The 22,299-nt window shown below is 62.2% G+C and overlaps 1 protein-coding gene across 1 annotated transcript; it reads left to right on the forward strand.

Moving 5' to 3' along the window:
- The first annotated feature begins 1,114 nt into the window (after nucleotides 1-1,114).
- Nucleotides 1,115-21,741, forward strand: IL17RC (interleukin 17 receptor C). The gene is given in 24 exon segments (XM_077823415.1): nucleotides 1,115-1,201; nucleotides 2,735-2,756; nucleotides 9,751-9,903; nucleotides 10,976-11,050; nucleotides 11,148-11,257; nucleotides 11,938-12,049; nucleotides 12,352-12,396; nucleotides 13,417-13,547; nucleotides 13,902-13,961; nucleotides 14,301-14,355; nucleotides 15,346-15,443; nucleotides 15,445-15,531; nucleotides 15,753-15,803; nucleotides 18,037-18,082; nucleotides 18,189-18,310; nucleotides 18,412-18,497; nucleotides 18,499-18,614; nucleotides 20,139-20,149; nucleotides 20,151-20,235; nucleotides 20,630-20,668; nucleotides 21,046-21,140; nucleotides 21,142-21,510; nucleotides 21,512-21,638; nucleotides 21,641-21,741. Coding segments are annotated over 24 exon segments (2,283 nt in total).
- The last annotated feature ends 558 nt before the right edge of the window (nucleotides 21,742-22,299 follow it).

Here is a 22,299-nt window from a genome sequence, read left to right on the forward strand (position 1 = left end):
ACGGCTTTGGGATACCTCTAAAAATGGTGGGAGGGTTGCTCGGACATAAAAATACCACAGGGAAGCATCTGCTTGGGTCTCTTGTTTAGTGCCTGAGTCTGAAACTTATGATTGTTTAAAAGCACGAAGGCCACATGCCCCCTCCAGTCCCGTCCCCCCAGCCTAGGAGATGGAGTTACAGCGAGAGGGGCTGCAGGAAGTGAGGGCTCAGCATGACAGGGAGGTTGCAATTATCCCAAACCAAGCATTCCAAATGACTCTGCTTATTACGACAGTCTGTAACCCACTAACAACCACCCCCAGCTGCTTCCCCCCTTCCTCCCCCCCGTGACTGGGGGTGGGGCGGCTTAAGTTAAAGGGCCCGCTTCCCCTTGAATGGGCCCTGGAAATCCATGTTAACTGCTGAAGACAAACAATCCCTTTCCCCTTGTGCGGCTGGGACCCCCACAGTCCCTCTCCCAGCCCTGAGGAAGAGCTCTGTGCTGCTCCGAAGCTTGTCTCCCTCACAACCGAGGTAGGGCGGATAAAAGATATTGTTCCTCCCACAACACCCCTAAGCCCAGGCCAGGTTACCCATGAACCCAATCAGGGCTTGTGTGCACCTGGCTGGCCCCGCCCTACCCCTGGCGGCTGCACTAGGACCCAGGTGTGTGGGAGCAGCAGCAGGAAGCTGGGCTTGAACCCACCTGCCCTTTGCCTGGCAGCCTGAGGGGAGGGGAAGCAAGGCAAGGCAAGGCAAGACAAAGCAAAGAAAAGGAAAGGAAAGGAAAGGAAAGGGCAGAGCAGAGCAGAGCAGAGCCTGTGTGCGGTGCAGCACAGACCAGAGCACTGAGCTGAGTTCAGCCAGCTGGAAGCCCAGGGCTGGGCTGGCTATGCCAACCCCCTCTGCACGGTGCCTGGCTGGGGCCGTGGGCCTGAGTGGGAAGTCCTGAGTCAGGTGCCCTTGTTGTGGGGGCCAGCTACTCCCTGGAGGACCCCAGGACCTGGGAGCCCGGTCTGAAGGGAGGCCTGAGCTGGGTGCTGGCCCTTCAAGGGGAAGGGGCTCCCCGCTGGAGCCCCTCATGGCTGGCGGGGACAGCCCCTGGCGCTGGCTCTGACCCTGCAGGCCCCGGAGATGCAGGCTGTGGGCTTAGGGCTCTTCCTCCTGCTCATGCCCAGAGTGGGGCTCCGCGCCCCCCCGGACTCTGTCAGCTGCTCCCAGGTATGTATGAGCTGGGATTGGGGCTCCCTACTGCTGCTCTGGAGGGGGCTCTGCTGTGGGGGGGCCAGTGATGGGGTGTGGGCGGGTTGGGGGCTGTTGAGTAAAGATAGTGCTCCCCCCCAACACTCCAGCCCTGGTTGCCTCCCCTGGCCCATCCTCACCACCCACAGGCCTGCAGGTGTTGGTATCTGTTTATGCTGGTAACTGGCCCAACTGCCTGGCACGGCCTTGGCGTCCCCTGCTCTGCCCGTGGCCCGATCCAGCCCCTGGCTGGGCGGCTGCCGCAGAGCGCCCCTCTCCTGGCAGGAGGGGGGCAGGGAAGGGCAATTCCCGGCGGGGTGCCCTGCCTGGGGACAGATGCCCCAGGAGCAAATGGGGTGAGTGGGTCTGTGTTCCACTGGCTGGTGCCAAGGACTTGGGGACTGGGACGGGACAGGCTGTGCCCTGGGGCTGGCCTGTGCTGGGGGTACCCAGAGCTAATTCACCCCCAAACCACCTGCCAAGAGAAACACCCCGTGAATGCCTCCCCACGCGCCCTCCCGCTGCGGTGAGAGTGGCAGGAGGGGCTGGGGCACGCGAGCTGGGGGGGATGTGGGGGGGAGGAGGCGGGGGAGGTGTAGGGGCCTGGCTCAGGCGGAACCAGAGGGGGCCTCGGTTGGCCTGGGGGAGCCCCTTCGGCCGCTCTGAGCAGGTGATGAGTGTGACGGGGCCCGGTCCCCCCCTTAATCGGTGGATGGGGCGACCCCCCCCCCCGTCATGGGGCACTGGCAGGGACGGTGGGCCCCTGACGCAGGGCGGTGGAGCAGGCCCTGCGCCAGACAGGGAGAGCTGGGCGTGGGCCTTGGCGCTGCTGTTTGCTCAGCTAACAAACCAGCCAGGCCTGGCAGCTCGTGTGCGGAGGCCATAAACCCCGGCCTGGTGCTTGTGGCCATGGAGACGGGGCCAGCCGGTGCAGGGCTGGCCGGGTTCCGGCCCCATGAGTGAGGGGCCGGGCTGTGGGCTGCAGCACCCTGCTTGCAGCCAGGGGAGAGCCAGTGGGGGTCAGGCCGTGGGGCTCGGTCTGCCACTAATCCCCCGTGGGGGTCAGGCCGTGGGCTCGGTGCCCTGCTCTGTCCCATCACACAGCATGGGTGACGCTGACCCCAGTCTGGCCCCCCACAGGGCCGGGCACAGAGTGCCCACGAGGTCTGTGTCGCCTAGAGCCACTGCTGGAATGAGGGAGGCTTGGGGGGGCTCCTGGCTCATGCAGCCCTGGCCTCTCTCAGCAGGGGGCGCTGTGGGGACGGGGCAGGGCGCTGGCTGGGGGGGGGTCTCCCAGCAGGGGGTGCCGTGGGGAAGGGGCAGGGCGCTGGCTGAGGAGGGGGGTCTCCCAGCAGGGGTCGCCGTGGGGACGGGGCAGGGCGCTGGCTGAGGTGGGGGGGTCTCCCAGCAGGGGGCGCCGTGGGGATGGGTCGTTGGCTGTGGGGGGGGGGTCCTAGCATGTGAATGCTGAGGACCTGGTTTCTCCCTGATCTTTCCCTTCTTTTCCTGCAGGGCCTGTCCTGCTGGCTGCTGGGTAAGTGCCCTATTGCAGCGCCGTTTCTGGGGAAGCGTGGGGGGTGGGCAGGTGGAATTCCTCCTTCCCCCCTAGCAGGGGTCAGGGCATGCTCTCTCCCCAGGTGGGGCTGGGGGCACATGACTCTGGTGTCTGGGTCCCCAGGGTCACTAGGCTCCCACAGCCTGTCCATCAAGCACAGTGGAGAGACACATGACACAGCTACCCCTCTCGCTCAATGGGTCTGAGGGTCCCCGGTGCCCAGCTGTGCCATGAACACAGGGCACAGAGTTGTGCTTTTGATTTTTCCTTCCTAAGTGAAGTGCTTTGCACTTTACTGAATTTCATCTCGTTGAATTCAGACCAGTTCTCTATTTTCCCAAGGTAATTTTGAATTCTAATCTTGCCTTCTAAAGTGCTTGCAACCCCTCCCAGGTTGGTGTCAGCTGCTGATTTTATAAGCGCATTTCCACTCCATTATCCAAGTCCATTAATAAAAACATCGACTAGTACTGGACCCAGGCCTGACCCTGATGGGCCCCACTGTTAGGATATAGATATTCAGGCCTGTCTGTAAAGGCCTATGCTCTAAAAATTTAGGTGTAGTCTTATACCTCTAGAACTAGCCAAGTGATAAAAGAAAGAATCAAAATCACTGTCTGCCGGTGTAAGGGCCTTCTCTTACTGTGACAGTCTGAGGCCCTGTGCTTAGGCTAAGATCTCTGGCTAAGCAACAGAGGCAGCCATAAGCTGGGAAGCGACTGGTCACATCCTCACATTCCAAACTAGTCACACTGAAATAAGGTGCTATTGGGCTGTTACAAATACAATCCTGTCCTGATAACGCCTATGGCCTCCAGAGAAAGGGAAGTGCCTAGAAGATGTAAAAGGAAACTTAGTTTGGTAGCATCTTGTCTGGCAAGAACTCACTTATCAATAGCTGGGATGTGAAATCCTCATTTCTGTGTTTGTTCTATCACTGGAGTCCCCCTTTCCCTCTTGTTTGTCTGTATAATCTCTGTCTGGTTCTGTGATTGTTTCTGTTTGCTGTATAATTAATTTTGCTGGGTGTAAACTAATTAAGGTGGTGGAATATAATTGGTTACATAATCATGTTACAATATGTTAGGATTGGTTAGTTAAATTTTAGTAAAATGATTGGTTAAGGTATAGCTAAGCAGAACTCAAGTTTTACTATATAGTCTGCAGTCAATCAGGAAGTGGGTGGGTGTGGGGAAAATGGGGATGGGGAAATTGGAATCATGTTTGGCTAAGGGCAGGAATGGGAACAGGGACACAGGTGTAAGCCTCTGTGGTGTCAGAGCTGGGAAGGGGGACACTAAGGAAGGAAACTGGAATCATCTCTTGCTGGAAGTTCACCCCAATAAACATCGAATTGTTTGCACCTTGGACTTGGGGTATTGTTGCTCTCTGTTCATGCAAGAAGGACCAGGGAAGTAAGTGGGTGAAAGAATAAGCCCCCTAACATCTTGGTGCTGGTGACTCACTCGGATGCATCGCATCGGATAGGTGAGTGGCAGCCTGTAAGTCCCCCTCCCCAACAGTCTGTGCAGCTGCTTGGAGGGATTTCAGAGTAACAGCCGTGTTCGTCTGTATTCGCAAAAAGAAAAGGAGTACTTGTGGCACCTTAGAGACTAACCAATGAGCTGTAGCTCACGAAAGCTTATGCTCAAATAAATTGGTTAGTGTCTAAGGTGCCACAAGTACTCCTTTTCTTTTTGCTTGGAGGGGGTATCGCGAACTCTCGTGATGGTAGTTGCGGGTTCTGGCAAGCCAGGGTAAAGGATTTTTTGGATACATGGATAAGGAAGAATCAGGGCCCAAACCAGGTGCAGGGGTCACCCTGGGATGAGATTAAAAAGGAAATAGAGGAAGTGTTAGGGGACCCAGAGGGATGGGGGTGGCTGAGGAGCCCACCCTCCTTGGTATATGGGTAGTGGAAGAAGGTCCCTGCCCATGGGGACTGAATGCCTTCCAGGGAAAGGAGGCACTTCAGTCCCCTTGTGAGAGGTTTGAAGTGAGGGCAGCATTATGGGAAGCTGCCAGGAATCTTTCGAGTTTGGTGCTGCTTCAGCAAGGGCTGCTGAAGGGTTGTAAATTAGTTAGGGGTGGTTAAAGGTGATTTGGCACAACAGGGTTTAAAGTCAAAAGCAGAGTTAACAGACTACCTTTAGAGACTGGAGCTGGGACTTGGTCCTGGGGGAGTGGAGAGAAAGAAGGGGAAGAAAAAAACATTTTCAAAGTGCAGAATGGCAGGGTTTGCAGGAGCCGGTAACAACCCCCACTCTTCTCCCAGAGCCAGAATGAGAACCTAGGGATAAGGGTTCCCAACTGTTTCAACCTAGGGAGCCTGCTCTTGGCTCAGAGCTAACTATGTCCTTTTCTTCTTCTTTTTCCTCGGTTTACTTACTTGGCTGCTGGTAGCCTATACTTTAAACTGACCGGACAGGCTTAATTGGTTTCTTTCCACCTCTCCCCCTGCCTTTCCACACTCTGTTGTTTTTCTGAAGTTTTAATGGAGGATACTTTGGATACTTTATGTGAGATGTTTTTGGTTATTTTGGACAAAGTATGACAGAGGTCTGCTGTATGCCACTGGAATTTTTGGAGTAAAAGTTCCATGGAGACCAGTGTTTTACGGACTCTTTGAGCAGCCTCAAGGCCAAGGCAGCACGGGTTATGGCAGCTGCGTGGCAATATTGTAGTTGGTGGCTAAGTTGTTACAGACAAATTGCACCACCTTAAACTAAACAAGTCCACGGAGGACAGGTCCATCAGTGGTGGTTAGCCAGGGTGGGCAGGGAGTGTGTCTCTCGCCTCTGTTTGCCAGAAGCTGGGGATGGGCGACGGGGGGGGATCACTTGAGGATTACCTGTTGGGTTCGCTCCTTCTGGGGCACCTGGCATTGGCCACTGTCGGCAGACAGGACACGGGGCTGGATGGACCTTTGGTCTGACCCAGTCTGGCCATTCTCATGTTCTTACTAGATACAGCCTTCCAGTTTGACAGCAAACCATTGATAACTACTCTTTGACTACAGGCTTTCAACCAGTTGTGCACTCACCTTATAATATTTTCATCTAGTCCAGTGGTTTTCGGTCTGTGGACCCCTGCGGGGCTGCAGACTGTCTAAAATTTCCAAAGGGGTCTGCATCTCCATTTGACATTTTTTAGAGGTCTACAAATGAAAAAACTTTGAAAACCCCTGCTATAGCCCACATCCCCTTTAGTTTGCTTATGAGGCTGCCATGTGGCATTGTGTCAAAAGCCTGACTAAAATCAAGATACATCACATCTACAGGTTTCGGAGAGCTAGCCGTGTTAGTCTGTATCAGCAAAAAGAACGAGGAGTCCTTGTGGCACCTTAGAGACTAATGCTCAAATCAATTTGTTAGCCCACGAAAGCTTATGCTAACAAATTGATTTGAGCATTAGTCTCTAAGGTGCCACAAGTACTCCTCTTTCTTTTTACCACATCTACAGCTTCCCTCCATTCGCTAAGCCAGTAACCCTGTCCACGAAGGAAATTAGGTTGGTTTGGCATGATTTGTCCTTGATAAATCCATGCTGGCTATTCCTTATAACACTATTATCCTCTAGGTGCTTAGAAATTGACAATTTAATCATTTGTTCCAGTATTTTTCCAGGTACTGAAGTTAAGCTGATTGGACTGTAATTCCCTGGGTCCACTTTGTTCCCTTTTTTAAAGATAGGTGCTACGTTTGCCCGTCTTCCATGTTCTGGGTCATGACCCATCCTCCAGGAGTTCTGAGAGATAACTGCTAATGGTTCTGAGATTTCAGAGTAACAGCCGTGTTAGTCTGTATTCGCAAAAAGAAAAGGAGTACTTGTGGCACCTTAGCGACTAACCAATTTATTTGAGCATAAGTTTTCGTGAGCTACAGCTCACAAAAGCTTATGCTCAAATAAATTGGTTAGTCTCTAAGGTGCCACAAGTACTCCGGTTCTGAGATTGTTTCAGCTAGTTCCTTAAGTATCCCATGGTGAATTTCATCCGGCCTTGCTGAGGTGAATACATCTAACTTCTTCTCTAAATGTTCTTTCACCTGTTCTTTCCTTATTTTGACTTGCATTCCTTCCCCCTGGTTGTTAATATTAATTATGCTGAGTATCTGGTCACCATTAACCTTTTTAGTGATGATTGAAGCAAAGTAAACCTAAAACACCTCAGCTTTCTCGATGTCATCAGTTATTAGCTCTCCTGCCTTGCTAAGCAGAACACCTGCCCTTTTCTTTGTCTTTCTCTTTCCCCAGGGTATTTATAGTATCTTTTCTTCTTGCCTTTTATGTTTCTTGCTAGTGTAACTCATTTTGTGCCTTGGCCTTTCTGATTTTGTCCCTACACACTTGTGCTTTTCTTTTGTATTCCTCCTTAGGAAGTTGTCCATGTATCTGCTTCTTGTAGGATTCCTTTTTGATTGTCAGGTCATTAAAGATTCCTCATGGAGTCATACTGGCCTCTGAATACTCTTCCTATCCTTTTCTTCATGTCAGGATAGCTTGTAATTGTGTGTTTGTGCCTCCCCTGAACTCCTTTATTCCTTTGATTTCCCTATGGGCCCTGACCTACCAGTTCTCTGAGGTTTTTGAAGTCTGCTTTTTTGAATTCCATTGTCCTTAATCTGCTGCTTATTCTGTCCTTTCCTTAGAATCCTGAAGTCTCTCCTGGTTGCTTTCACCCAATGCCTTCCACCTTCAGATTCGCTACCAATTACTCCCTGTGGGTCAGAATCCCAACTAACGTGGCTACACTCTGGTTACTTTCTCCACTTTCCAGAACAAAAAGTTGTCCCCAACACATTCCAAAAACTTACTGGAAAGTTTGACTTTTCCAGCAGCTGTCTGGGGAGCTGAAGCCCCCCATTATTACCAGGAACTGTGTTTTGGGTGATTTGGTGGGCTAGAGGAGACCCCTATTATTATGTCCCTCCCCCCCCCGCTCTTTTTTACCCCTTTTGTCTTTACTCAGAGACTTTCAACCAGCCTGCCTCTCGCCTCCGTCTGGCCCCCAGAACAAGTGTAGACCCCTCCTCCCTCTCTATCCTGCCTGGTCCTTCCTGAGCGAGCTGTGCCCCTCTGTGCCAGGATCCTATCCAGAGACTGACTCCCCATAGCTCTCTGGGGCCAGTTAAGGCACAATGTCCCTGATGTGCTGCTGCGTCCAGTTCTTCCCCGTGTGCCTTGTCTTAGTGTGCAGACTGCTGAGATGCTGATCCCTCCACCCCCCCCCCCAGGTGCTGCTCTGACCCCACGGACTTTCCACGCCCCACCGGCCCAGCATCTAGCTCTCTGCTCAGGCCTGTCTGTAGCTGCCTGTGGGCTTTTCTCACTGCAGCTTTGAACCTAGTTTAAAGCCCCACTCACTAGACTGGGGAGTCGGTGCATGAAGATGCTCTTCCCCATCTTGGCCCAGTGGATCCCGTCTCTTCCCAGCAGCCCTTGTGCCCCGGCCAGCACCCCACGGTCAGGGAAAGCTCTCCTGCCAACCACGCCTGCGCAGCTGTGAACTTCCCGCCATCTGCCCCGGCCCTCGCCCCCAGGGCCCTGCAGGCAGTGCTGCTCTGCCGAAGGGCAGGCCGGGGAGCAGCGGTGCCTACAGGGGTCAGCAGCGCGGGGGGTGGCCAGAGGGAGGATGAGCCTTGGTGACTTTCCGTGACACTTTGGGTGTGGGCTCCAGGCAGGGAGTGCAGCTTCTGGGGCAGATGGACGCCCCTGGCCTCCGGCACCCTGGGCATCCTCCTCTCTGGTGCACTGGAGTCTCCTGCTCCTCAGCCACTGGGACCTGCCCCTCCTCTCCCCTCCTGTTGCTAGGATGGGGGGGACCTGCATGGGGGGAGGAGCGCTCGGTACTGCCTGAGGGGGCCAGTGGCCGGTTCTCCTTCCTCCTTTGGTGCGGCTGTAGTGGTCTGGGCTTAGCCAGCATCTCCAGCCAGGTGCGTCCTGCCCATGAAGTCTCCATGTTCCTGGAGGCCATGCGGCGAGCCACTTCCTCCAGCAGCACTTCCCGAGGGACTCCACACCTGACACCTCTCGGGCTGGCTAGTCCCCCTGCCCAGCAAGGCAAGCCCAGGACCTGGCTGGAAGCCCCGGCGTGAGGATGCCTTTCTTGCGGGGCAGGCAGAGGAAGAGTTAGCAGCTGTGTCAGCCACGGGCCATTTTCCTCCCATTGCGGGCTCTTCCTCATCCGGTGCCAGCTGGCTAATTCCCTTGGTATTGCCAGCCATGTGGGTGACGGGCTGTGCCATGTCCTGGCCTGGGCACCAGGGTTACACTTTCAGTTTGCCCTCTTCAACAAGGCAGGTCACAACAATGGCTCTGAGCCTCTGGGCTGCAGCCCCTGCCTCCCCCCGGGAGCTCTGCCCAGCCAGGCCACTGAGCGAGCCCCCGCTCGGAGTATCTCCCTGTGCCGCGCCAGCTGGTGCCGGGTTCCAGTCCTGGCTCAGCGGAGAGCAGCGAAGGGACAGCCAGAGCCCAGGGTGCCCAGGAGCCAGGCTGCTGCGGGAAGACCCTTGGTTTCCTTTCTGTGTCTGTTGCTCTGTCTCAGACTGGTCCCAGGTAAGAGACCCGTGTCTCTAGGAGCCCCGTTCTTCCCACTGGCCTGCTGCCAACCCCTGAGTTCGTGTGTCCAGCATCCAGATCGTCCCACTGGTAGCTCTCCCGTGTTCAGGCTGTGGGGCTCCCCGGTCTTTTCTAGTCCTCCGTAGCTGTGGGGCGGTGCCAGCCAGTCCATGCCGCCCTCTTCCGACCCCCCAACCAGCTGCCCTCCTGTATCCTGCTGTGCCCAAGAAGCAGCATTTTCACCCTTCTGCACCTGCAGGGCGGCGATGCCAAGGGGCTGGGCACAGTCACACAGTTCACAACAGTGTTACAGACAATCCCCACGTTGTCACGGCCCCCTCGCCCGCTGTGGGGCGCTGTGCCGGTGCCTGGGGTGGGATGTGTCAGGGTAAAGGGTTTTCTCTCCACTCTGCAGAGGCCGACGTGTTGTGCAGCCCTGGGGCCGTGGGGCTGGCCTCTGGCCCAGTTCTGGTGCCGACCCAAATGAGGATGGAGTCTGTGCTGCACTGCGCAGCAGGGTCCGACTGCTCCCCCTGCGTGAAGGTCGAGCTGCAGCTGGCTGTGCTGGGTGAGAGCAGGTTGGGGCCTGTCACGGGGTCCCTGGGCGATGCTCTGGAGCTGCTCCCTGCGGAGCCGGGCAGGACTCTGGGAGCAGCCTGTCTGCAGGGCAAGAAGCTCACACGGCTTCCACCTTCCTGGGTCTGACCTCGGAGCATTCAGCATCCCCCGCCCCTCCGTGCGCTTCCCACAGCGAGTCCGCCCAGGTGGGGTCCTGGGGGGCCCAGTGGGTCCTGCCCCCCAATTCCGCAGTCAGATGTGACTCTCCGCCAGCGTAAAACAGAAGGTTTATTTGTTGACAGGACCACAGCGTCGGGAAGAGCTTGTTAGCACAGAAATCAGTGACTTTCAGTGAAGCCCATCTTTGGGGGAGGGGAGCCCAGAGCCAGGGCTCTGATCCTCCCCCTGCACCCCAAGCCAGCAGAGACTGACTCCCTTCCAGCTGCCTGGCCCCTGCCCTGCCCTTTGCTGCTCCTCGGGTCTTTGTCTCACTTCCCAGGCCAAGAGTCAGCTGGTGTCATCCCCCTCCTGGGTCTCAGGTGACAAAGGGGCGGCCATAGCATCCCTGCAGGCAGCTGGAGCAGCCCCCGCAAGTCACACATGCTTATTCCCACCACCCAGACATTGGTGCAATACACAGGGAAACTGAGGCTCACACAGCATTCATGCAAAACAGTAAGACTCAGATACAACATAACAAGGGAAAATCCCCACTTCATCACAGGCAGAAAGGCAGCCCCAGAGCCCAGTTCTGTCCACTCCCTCCGCCCCCTCCCCCCAGAGCCCTGCTGCACCCCCCAGGTGTGTGAGTGGCAGCGGCTTGGGGCTGTCCCCCCAGGGGCAGAGTGGAGGCAGGAGTAACATTTCCCTCGCCTTAGTGCAGCCCTGGTGTGGGGTGCCCATGGCCCCCCAGCCTGGCCTGTGCTGAGCCAGCCAGGCACGTCTGCTCTTGGTCAGCCGGGGGGTTGGGGCTGGGCACCAGGTGCCAGAGGTGTGAGCGTGGCTGGCTGGGGCCCACTCCAGGCACGTGCTGCCTCACGGGCTGTGGGGCACAACCTGTTGAGTGGCTGTTTCTGTTTTAGGGCCCCAGGAGGAGGTGGCAGGTGAGGGGGTCCGAGACGGAGCTGGGATGGACGCCCTGCGGCATCGGGACAGTGGTGAGGACCTGCGGGCAGCCCCGACCCCGTGCCCCTCTCCCTGCCTGCCGGGCCCCTGCCTGCCACTCAGGGCTCCCTTTGCTCCCTGCTCTCTCAGGGCCCCTGCGGAGCTGGGTGCTGCTCTCGGTACAGACGTACCCCTCCTCCCGCTGCGTCGCCCTCGAGGTCCAGCTGCCCCGCACCCTGGCACGCCCCAACCACACCGTGGTAGGTGGCCCAGCCCTGCCGGGGCTTTGGGGAGAATGGACTGAGCCCACGCCCCGCGGGACGCGCTCAGCTTCCCAGTGGGGACTGAAGGGGCGTCGTGTCCAGGCCCCAGGACAGATGGGGTGGGGGCGGGGCTGGGCTGGGCCCCCTTGGCTGAGTGACCCCGGGCCCCTGGTGGGGGAGGGGAGAGTGGCTGGGCTGGGCTGGGCTGGGCCCCCTTGGCTGAGTGACCCCTGGCTCCCTGGTGGGGAGGGGAGCTGGGCTGGGCCCCCTTGGCTGAGTGACCCTGGCCCCCTGGTTGGGGGGGGGAGAGGGGCTGGGCTGGGTTTGGCCCCCTTGGCTGAGTGACCTCTGGCCCCCTGGTGGGGGGGAGAGAGGGGCTGGGCTGGGCTGGGCCCCCTTGGCTGAGTGACCCTGGCCCCCTGGTTGGGGGGGAGAGGGGGAGGGGCTGGGCTGGGCCCCCTTGGCTGAGTGACCCTGGCCCCCTGGTTGGGGGGGAGAGGGGGAGGGGCTGGGCTGGGCCCCCTTGGCTGAGTGACCCCTGGCTCCCTGGTGGGGGGAGAGAGGGGCTGGGCTGGGCTGGGCCCCCTTGGCTGAGTGACCCCTGGCTCCCTGGTGGGGGGGAGAGAGGGGCTGGGCTGGGCTGGGCCCCCTTGGCTGAGTGACCCCTGCTCCTCCAGGGCTCCCTGTGGTTTCACTGCTTTGAGGCGGTCCTGCGAGGGGAGCTGCACGTCACGTCCTACACGAGTCCCCGGTACCGGGAAGTGCTGAGCCAGACGCACCGTGTGCCCGGTGAGTGCCCGCCCGCAATGCCAGCACGGCACAGCCCCCAGGCCTGGGGCAGCGGGGGGATTCCAGGATTGGTAACCTGCTGCTGGCGCCTCTCCCTGCCCTCCCTCTCTCCCAGCCCCCCCATGCCTGCTGGTCCCTCTCCCTGCCCCCATGGCTGTCAGCCCCTCCCCACCATGACTGCCAGGGCCCCTCTCCCTGCCCTCCCTCTCTGTGGCTGCCGGCCCCTCCCCCTGTCCCCAGAGCTGTCTGTGGCCCCTGCTGACCCCCCTGCATTGTCTCTCCTTCCCCCCCACCCCCACCAGACTGTTCCTGGCCTGCAGCGCGGGCTGCCATCCGGCTGTGCCAAGGTAGGAGCTTGTGAAGCCTGATTTCATGCGGGTGTCACCAACTCCCTAATGGGCCCCCCCTTGCTGAGCATCTGTGGGAGCCAGATTCTCCCCCCCCCACTGCAGCCTGTTCCCCCGTTCCCATGGGGCTGTCTCACATGGCCCCCTGGGCCTGGCAGCTGGGTCAGTTCCAGCCCCTCCGCCCAGGGGAAGCTGGGCACAGAGAGCTCAGGGGTCACCCACTGAGGCCCTGGCAGGACTGGGGCAGTAAGTAAGGGGGAGGGTCCCTGGGGCAGGGGCTCTCTTGGCTGGGGGTCCCTGGGGCAGTGAGTGGTTCCTGAGGTGGGGGTTCTCTGGACTGGGGGTTCCTGGGGCAGTGAGTGGTCCCCAGGGCAGGGCTTTCTGGGCTGGGGGTCCCTGGGGCAGTGAGGGGGGGTCCCTGGGGCAGGGCTTTCTGGGATGGGGGTCCCTGGGGCAGTGAGGGGGGGTCCCGGGGCAGGGCTTTCTGGGCTGCGGGTCCCGGGGCAGGGCTTTCTGGGCTGCGGGTCCCTGGGGCAGTGAGGGGGGGTCCCGGGGCAGGGCTTTCTGGGCTGCGGGTCCCTGGGGCAGTGAGGGGGGTCCCTGGGGCAGGGCTTTCTGGGCTGGGGGTCCCTGGGGCAGTGAGTGGTTCCTGAGGTGGGGGTTCTCTGGACTGGGGGTTCCTGGGGCAGTGAGGTGGGCTCTGGGCTGGGGGTCCCTGGGGCAGTGAGTGGTCCCCAGGGCAGGGCTTTCTGGGCTGGGGGTCCCTGGGGCAGTGAGGGGGGTCCCTGGGGCAGGGCTTTCTGGGCTGGGGGTCCCTGGGGCAGTGAGTGGTTCCTGAGGTGGGGGTTCTCTGGACTGGGGGTTCCTGGGGCAGTGAGGTGGGCTCTGGGCTGGGGGTCCCTGGGGCAGTGAGTGGTCCCCAGGGCAGGGCTTTCTGGGCTGTGGGTCCGTGGGGCAGTGAGGGGGGGTCCCTGGGGCAGGGCTTTCTGGGCTGGGGTCTCACTCACTGTCCCACGGCAGTGCCCAGGCTGCACCTCTCTGTGGGGCCGGAGCACATAGTGGTGCAGTTGCAGGATGTGCCCGCGGAGCAGAACTTCACCATGTGGTTCTACTGGAACCAGACAAGTGGACTCAAAGGACTCAGGACAGAGGTGAGTGAGGGGCCTGCCCCAGAACCCCTCTTCCCTATCCACTTTGTACCCTGCCCCCCTTCTGTCCCCCGTGCCCTTCATCCCCCACCCCGCTCCTCTGGACCTCCACACCCCCAGTGGCACTCTGGCCTTTATTCCCTGCAGCTCTCCATGGGAGGGCAGTGGGTTGCGAGCTTAGCTCCAGGGCCTGGGAGCCAGGACTCCTGGGTTCTGTCCCAGCGTTGCCAGCAGCCTGGGGTGAGCCCTTCCCTCAGTTTCCTGCTCTGGGCCACAGGGGCACCTTGTGGCACTGGCAGTTGCATGGCAGGGTGGGGGGTGGCGAGTGACCAGTGTCTCCTCTGTTCCTGTCTGCAGAAGGGGCCTCAGAACTACAGCCTGCCCTCTGCCCAGCTGCTGCCCTGCCTCTGCCTGCAGGTAGGGCCTGGGCTGGGAGCTGCTCCCCATGGGCCCTGGCACTTGGCAGGCACTTATGGGGGGAGCAGGGGGTGCTGTCCCTGGGGTGGGGGGCACTGAGAGCCCAGGGGTTCCCCAGGGTGGAGTGGAGGCCCCAGCAGGGGGCGCTGTCCCCAGGGTGGTAGGGGGCACTGAGAGCCCAGGGGTTCCCCAGGGTGGAGTGGAGGCCCCAGCAGGGGGCGCTGTCCCCAGGGTGGTAGGGGGCACTGAGAGCCCAGGGGTTCCCCAGGGCAGAGTGGGGGCCCAGCAGGGGGCGCTGTCCCCAGGGTGCGGGGTATGATCACGCTGTTTCTTGCCCAGGTCTGGCCAGATATCCCGGATCCCCCCAGGACCAGCCGCTGCCCCTTCACGCAGGGTAATTAGGCCACAGTCGTCTATACCTGTCTTGGGGAGGGGTGTGCTGGGGGGGGCAGGGCTCCTGTCTGTGTGCTGGGATGGGAAGTTGTGGGGGTCTGGGTGCGAGAGTTGGCTGTGCGCTGGGTGGGTGTGGGGCAGGAGTTGCGGGGGACTCTGGACAGGGGGTCTTGTCTGTGCTGGGAGTGGGAGTTGGGGGGCTCTGGGCAGGTGTTGAGGGTGTGACGAAGTATGGAGGATTGACCTGGGGATGTTGTGTGGGAGTTTTGCTGGTACTGTCTGCATTGGTACGAGATGGTGATGGGATGTCAAGGGGTGACTTCGCTGCAGAGAGTTACCTGAGCAGGTAACCTGGAGGGGGATGGGACCAGGTGACACCTTCTGCCCTGGAAACTGGACAAAGCTGGAGGAGGAGCCGGGGGGTGTGTGGCTGGGTGAGGCTGCTGGAGTGGGGTTGGCAGTTTGGAGCTGGCTGGGGAAATGGAGGGAGGCCAGAACCGGGGTCTGGGCTCTCTTCCCCTCCCTCCCCCCGAGACGGACCCGACGTAGGTGCAGAGAACAGGACCCCTAAAAGCTCAGTGTTAGACCATGTCCTGTTGTCTAATAAATCTTCTGTTTGACTGGCTGGCTGAGAGTCACGGTGAATCGCAGGAAGTCGGGGGGTGGGGGGGCATGCAGGGCCCTCTCACCCCAAACTTCATGACGGGGGGGCTCTCAGCAGGGATTGCCTGTGAGCTGGGCTTGATGGGGGGGCTCTGGGCAGGGGGTTATATCTGTGAGCTGGGGGGCCTCTGGGTGATCGGGATCAGGTAGTGGGAGGGGTAGTGAGCCGTGCCAGGCTGGCACTGCTGGCAGCGAGAGGGAGTGGGGAACGGCAGGCGGGTGGTGGAGGGCCGTGTCCAGGGCGGGCCGTGCCCAGGGCGGGCCGTGCCCAGGGCGGGCCGTGCCCAGGGCGGGCCGTGCCGAGCCCTTTGCCCCATGGCTGTTGCAGACCCTATGGCGTGGACCCGGCTGTGGGCACAGGCCCAGCTGAAGCTGCGTCTCACCGCGGGGAGGCTGAGCTGCTCTGTGTTGGTGCCATGTGCTGTTTCCGGCCGAGCTCGTGCCCTGCTGGAGGCTGAAGAGGGCCGGGCCCTGCCATGAGCTGCCACACCTGCGTCAGGCCCTCACCCTGCCTGTGAGTGGGTCTGCTGGCCGGGATGGGCAAGCAGGTGGGGCGGGTGGAGAAAGGGGCAGTCGTTTGGGGGAGGGATGGGGGAAGGGCAGGGGGAGGTGGGGGGATGGGGGTGTGGAGAGGGGGGATGCGCATCGGGGTGGGGCAGGAGAAGAGAGGGGGTGGAGCAGTGTGTGCTCAGGCACTGGGGTTTGCATGTCATAGCCCCTCCCTCCTCCCTGCAGACTCTCCATGAGTTTGGGACGTTGCAGCCTCATCCGAACCTGTGTGTCCAGGTAGGAGACCCTGGACAGGGAGCACCAGCTGGCAGAGCCACAGGGTCGGGGCTCGGCATTCCCGCTCCCTCCGGGCTGGGCCGGGATCCCCCAGCAGAGCCACAGGGTCGGGGCTCGGCATTCCCGCTCCCTCCGGGCTGGGCCGGGATCCCCCAGCAGAGCCACAGGGTCGGGGCTCGGCATTCCCGCTCCCTCCGGGCTGGGCCGGGATCCCCCAGCAGAGCCACAGGGCCGGGGCTCGGCATTCCCGCTCCCTCCGGGCTGGGCCGGGATCCCCCCAGCAGAGCCACAGGGCCGGGGCTCGGCATTCCCGCTCCCTCCGGGCTGGGCCGGGATCCCCCCAGCAGAGCCACAGGGCCGGGGGCTCGGCATTCCCGCTCCCTCCGGGCTGGGCCGGGATCCCCCCAGCAGAGCCACAGGGCCGGGGCTCGGCATTCCCGCTCCCTCCGGGCTGGGCCGGGATCCCCCAGCAGAGCCACAGGGCCGGGGCTCGGCATTCCCGCTCCCTCCGGGCTGGGCCGGGATCCCCCCAGCAGAGCCACAGGGCCGGGGCTCGGCATTCCCGCTCCCTCCGGGCTGGGCCGGGATCCCCCCAGCAGAGCCACAGGGCCGGGGCTCGGCATTCCCGCTCCCTCCGGGCTGGGCCGGGATCCCCCCAGCAGAGCCACAGGGCCGGGGCTCGGCATTCCCGCTCCCTCCGGGCTGGGCCGGGATCCCCCCAGCAGAGCCACAGGGCCGGGGCTCGGCATTCCCGCTCCCTCCGGGCTGGGCCGGGATCCCCCCAGCAGAGCCACAGGGCCGGGGCTCGGCATTCCCGCTCCCTCCGGGCTGGGCCGGGATCCCCCCAGCAGAGCCACAGGGCCGGGGCTCGGCATTCCCGCTCCCTCCGGGCTGGGCCGGGATCCCCCCAGCAGAGCCACAGGGCCGGGGCTCGGCATTCCCGCTTCCCTCCGGGCTGGGCCGGGATCCCCCCCAGCAGAGCCACAGGGCCGGGGCTCGGCATTCCCGCTCCCTCCGGGCTGGGCCGGGATCCCCCCCAGCAGAGCCACAGGGCCGGGGCTCGGCATTCCCGCTCCCTCCGGGCTGGGCCGGGATCCCCCCAGCAGAGCCACAGGGCCGGGGCTCGGCATTCCCGCTCCCTCCGGGCTGGGCCGGGATCCCCCCAGCAGAGCCACAGGGCCGGGGCTCGGCATTCCCGCTCCCTCCGGGCTGGGCCGGGATCCCCCCAGCAGAGCCACAGGGCCGGGGCTCGGCATTCCCGCTCCCTCCGGGCTGGGCCGGGATCCCCCCAGCAGAGCCACAGGGCCGGGGCTCGGCATTCCCGCTCCCTCCGGGCTGGGCCGGGATCCCCCCAGCAGAGCCACAGGGCCGGGGCTCGGCATTCCCGCTCCCTCCGGGCTGGGCCGGGATCCCCCCCAGCAGAGCCACAGGGCCGGGGCTCGGCATTCCCGCTCCCTCCGGGCTGGGCCGGGATCCCCCCCAGCAGAGCCACAGGGCCGGGGCTCGGCATTCCCGCTCCCTCCGGGCTGGGCCGGGATCCCCCCAGCAGAGCCACAGGGGCCGGGGCTCGGCATTCCCGCTCCCTCCGGGCTGGGCCGGGATCCCCCCAGCAGAGCCACAGGGCCGGGGCTCGGCATTCCCGCTCCCTCCGGGCTGGGCCGGGATCCCCCCAGCAGAGCCACAGGGCCGGGGCTCGGCATTCCCGCTCCCTCCGGGCTGGGCCGGGATCCCCCCAGCAGAGCCACAGGGCCGGGGCTCTGCATTCCCGCTCCCTCCGGGCTGGGCCGGGATCCCCCCAGCCAGAGCCACAGGGCCGGGGCTCTGCATTCCCGCTCCCTCCGGGCTGGGCCGGGATCCCCCAGCAGAGCCACAGGGTCGGGGCTCGGGCATTCCCGCTCCCTCCGGGCTGGGCCCGGGATCCCCCAGCAGAGCCACAGGGCCGGGGCTCGGCATTCCCGCTCCCTCGGGCTGGGCCGGGATCCCCCCAGCAGAGCCACAGGGCCGGGGCTCGGCATTCCCGCTCCCTCCGGGCTGGGCCGGGATCCCCCAGCAGAGCCACAGGGCCGGGGCTCGGCATTCCCGCTCCCTCCGGGCTGGGCCGGGATGCCCCAGGTGCCCTCGCAGCTGCTTCCCTGTCCCCGAGTTTATGCCTTGAATGCAACCATCTGCCCCACCTCTGCAGTTCACAACTTTCTCTTGCCTAGACTAGTTGCTGACCCTGTTGTCTCTCCAGGTGTGGAGTGGTGGGCGGGTCCAGCTCACGCAGTGCCTGCTGGAAGGTGAGTGCCACGCTGGGGCGCGGACACCATCTCTGCTCTAAGGGGGGCTAGCTGGGCTCGGGTTCCCCTGAGCCTGGTGGCCCCCTCAGCCTCTCCTCTGCCCTAGGCGCCATGCAGGGCCAGCCGGCCGACCTCTTGCTGATGGAGACCAGGGACCCGCAAGGGAACATGTTGCTCTGTGCCATGGAGCATGGCACCTGCGTTCCACTGGCCAGCTCCACCTGCATGGTTGAGGGGGCCCCTTGCCCTATGCAGCTCCATGGAGGGCAGGGCCTGCAGGGACCACCCAGCAGCTCCTGTATCATTCCCATCCTTTGCCTTCTGTGCAGGGAGTTGCGGTGGGGGCCCTGGAGCAGCAGCTGCGACGGGATGTGCAGGCTGGGCAGTGTCTGCAGGTCAGTGCTGTGCGGGAGCGGCACCCGTGGGTGTAATGGGTCCTTGCGCTGCGTCAGTAACAGGCAGCTGTCTCCACAGGTCTGGCATGCTGAGGGCAGCGTGGTGGGCACCGGCTGGGCCTGCTCACTGGAGAAGTGTGAGTATGTCGGGGGAGGCTCGGGGGGCGGGGGGGGCGGCTGGCCCCATTGTGCCAGGGCCTCTCTGCTCTGGAGCTGAACAACGCTTGTTGGACCCAGTGCTGGGGCTGAGCCCAGTGCGGGGCGAGGGGGATGCTGGACCCCCAGGACCGCCCTTCCCTCCTGCCTGTGAAGGGGGCTCCTAGTGGCCCTGTTGGGAGGGAGGGATAGGGTGCAGCTCCCTGGAAGGGGCAGGGTTAAAGGAGGTGTGATGGAGTAGGGAGTGGGGCGGATTGACCGGGGAATATTGCAGGGGAGTTTTATGGACTGTCTGCATTGGGGATGGGATACCAGGGTATGACTTCACTTGAGGGACGATACCTGGGCCAGGTGACACCTTTTGCCCGGGAAACTGGACAAAGGCTGGAGAGGAGCCGGGGGGAGGCTGGGTGAGACTGCTGGGAAGAGTTTCAGTTGGAGCTGTCTGGGAAATGGAGGGAGGCCCAGATGGGGCTCTGGCCTCCCTGCCCCCCAAGATGGACCTGACTGAGGGGTCCTGTTCTCTGGTACCTACAAGCTCGGTGTTCCTGTTGGCTAATAACCTTCTGTTCCACTGGCTGGCTGAGAGTCATGGTGAATCGCAGGAAGTGGGGGGCCAGGCCCTGACTCCCCCACACTCTGTGACAGGAGGGCCTCAGGCAAGGGGTCAGCCTGTGGCCAGGCACTCCCCTGGGCGTGGCAATTCTGGAGAGAGCAGGAAAGCTGCTGAGCTGCCAGTCCAAAGCTGTGTGTGTGTGTCCGTCCTTTGAGCCTGCCTTGGGATAATTCGCTGCCACCAGGGGCTCCAGCCCCGAACCCTCTTCTCTTCTGCTCCCCCCACCCTGTGCCCTGAGCACAACCTGCCCATGTTGTAATCACATAAAAACCAAACACTCTTGCCCCGCCCCTTCTGAGGCCCCACCCCCGCTCACTCAGCCCCATCCCTCTGTTGCTTGCTCCCCCCCACCCTCACTCCCTTGCTTGTTTTCACCTGGCTGGGGCAGGGGTTGTGGTGCAGGAGGGGGTGAGGGCTCCTGGCTGGGGGAGTGCACTCCAGGGTGGGTTCAGAAATGAGTGGTTTAGGCAGGGGGTTGTGGGTGTGGGCTCTCGGCAGCTCTTCCTTGGGGAGTGGTGACATGTCCCTCAGCTCCTAGGCAGAAACGAGCTAGGTGGCTCTGCTTGGTGCATGCTGCCCCCGCCTGCAAGGCGCTTGCCCCCACAGCTCCCATTGGCTGTGCGTCTCGGCCAGTGGGAGCTGCGGAGCCGGCACTCAGGGCAGGGGCAATGCACGGAGCCTCCCTGGCCCTGCCTCTGCCTAGGATCTGAGGGATGTGTCACTGGTTCTGGGAGCCACGTGGAGCCAGGTAGGGAGTCTGCCAGCCCCTCTGACCGGACTTCTAACAGCCCAGTCAGCAGTGCTGACCGGAGCTGCCAGGGTCCCTTTTTGACTGGGCGTTCCTGTTGAAAACCGGAAACCTGGCAACCCTAACCCCTGTGTCCTGCAGATCTCCGTGCCCCACTGGGTGCTGGCTTGGATGGGGGGTCTCCTCACCACCTTCTGCATCCTGCTCCTGCTCCTGCTCAAGAAGGAAAATCTGAAAGGTCAGAGCTCCCAACCCACTCCTGGCTGCGCTATGGCACTGCTCTCCCACTCCCTGCACTGCCAAGTCCCCTTCTCCACAGATCCTAGTGCTGCGTGGGGCACTGGGGCCAGCAGTAACTGCAGGGAGAGAGCACCCCCTATTGAGCCCCCCTCTTGAGAGCACAGGCCCCCCCCCAGCACCACACTGGGGCCCAGCACTGACTACAGGGGGAGAGGCCCCCCTACTGAGCAACTGCCCTCCCCCCCAATCTAAGATGTACCTTAGACCGAGCTGGGTTTTGCTCCACCCATTTCTTCCTGCACCCTAGATTTTGTGGGTCTGGTTCTGCTGGGGTGGGTGCGGGAGCAGTGCCAGACCTGCTAATTCACCAGGGCTCCCCTTTTATTTTCCAGGGTGGCTGAAGATGCTGAAGGAGGATTATAGCTCTGGTGGTGAGTGCTTGGGAGAGGACGCCCTATGGGGGCATGAGCAGGTCTGAGTGGGGTGCTGAACCTTGGGGCGCCTGGGCTAGGGCCAAGACAGCAAGGAGGAGCAGGAGCCTTTCCTTTCCTGGGCCATGGGCCCCTGGCACAGCTCTCCAGGGTGGGATGCTGCACCTGGCACATGTGCCCTCACACCTGGGCTTGGGGTGGGGGCAGGTCTCTATGACCCTGCCAGGCAGAGCTGCCAGAGCCTGAGTGAGCAGAGCATGGGGCCAGGCAGTGGGAGTGAGCGAATGGGCTGCACGCAGCCTGTAGAGCCGCCCTGCCTGCTCCCTGGCTCAGCCCAGCCTGGCGCTCAGCGCTAACAGCCCTCTCTGTCTCTGCAGGGGTGCTGCGGGGCCGGCGCGCCCTGATCCTCTACTCGCCCGACCACGCTGGCTTCGAGCGGCTGGTGAGCACCCTGGCCTGTGCCCTGACACGGCTTGCAGCTGGTGGTGTCAGTGGAAATGTGGAGCCGGGCTGAGCTCTGTGCCATCGGTCCCATGCAGTGGTTCCATGCCCAGCGGCTGCGGGTGCTACAGGAGGGTGGCACGGTGGTCCTGCTGTTCTCCAGGGGCGCCGTGGCCAGGTGCATGGAGTGGCTGCTCTGGAAGCAGGGGGAACAGCTGCCGCAGGACGATCCGTACAGCGCTTTCTCAGCCTCCCTCAAACTGCGTCCTTCCCGATTTCCTGGCTGCAAGGCTGGGGGCCGGTACCTGGTGGCCTGCTTTGAGGATCTCCTCCGGCCGGCCGACATCCCAGAGCTCTTCCGCACAGTGCCCATCTTCACGCTGCCCTCCCAGCTGCCCACCTTTCCTCCTGGCGCTGGCTGGCACTGCTGCCGGCAGGGAGCAGAAGAGCAGCCTGAAGAAGCACTCCTGTGGATCGGCGAACAGCTTGCAGCGCGCCATCCGAGAGTGCCAGCTGCAGAAGCCTGATGGCGCTGCCCAGCCCAGGCGTCCGCCCTGCCTGGGAGTGGACAAGTACCGATGGTTGCCAAGAGTGAGGCTGGGGAGCTCCCTCCAGCCATGGGCTCCACGTGACTGAGCTCTGTCCCCTGCGACTCTGGCACTGTCGGCAGACAGGATAGGGGGCTAGGTGGACCTTTGGCCTGAGCAGTGTGGCCCTTCTATGTTCTCCTGCAGAGCCAGAGTGTATCTGCCACTGTCTCTGCACCACCTGGGCTGGGCCTGGAGGGCAAACCTGTGCTGGCCCCTGCCTGCGGCGGGCTCTGCGGGTCACTGCCCCCATGCTCCCAATAAAGGCTGGTTATTTTTCTAACGGGCCTTAGCTTTTCCTGGGCTCCGGGCTAGAAGCAAGTAGCTGGGGCCTGGCACAAGTGGAGCGGGGCTAGGGTGGGCCGGGGGTGGGGTCTGGCCACGAGTGGGGTGGGGCTATGACAGGGGTAGGGGCGGGGCTGTGGCAGGCTGGGGGGTGGGGTGGGGCCTGGCCATGAGTGGGGCAGGGCTGGGATAGGCTGGGGCAGGGTCTGGCATGGGTGGGGCCAGGGTGGGGATGGGGCCTGGCTACCAGTGGGGTGGGGTGGGGCCAGGGTGGGGCAGGGCTGTGATAGGCTGGGGCAGGGTCTGGCCACGGGTGGG

This window comes from Eretmochelys imbricata, chromosome 7 (genome assembly GCF_965152235.1).
Source record: "Eretmochelys imbricata isolate rEreImb1 chromosome 7, rEreImb1.hap1, whole genome shotgun sequence".
Classification (NCBI taxonomy): domain Eukaryota; kingdom Metazoa; phylum Chordata; order Testudines; family Cheloniidae; genus Eretmochelys; species Eretmochelys imbricata.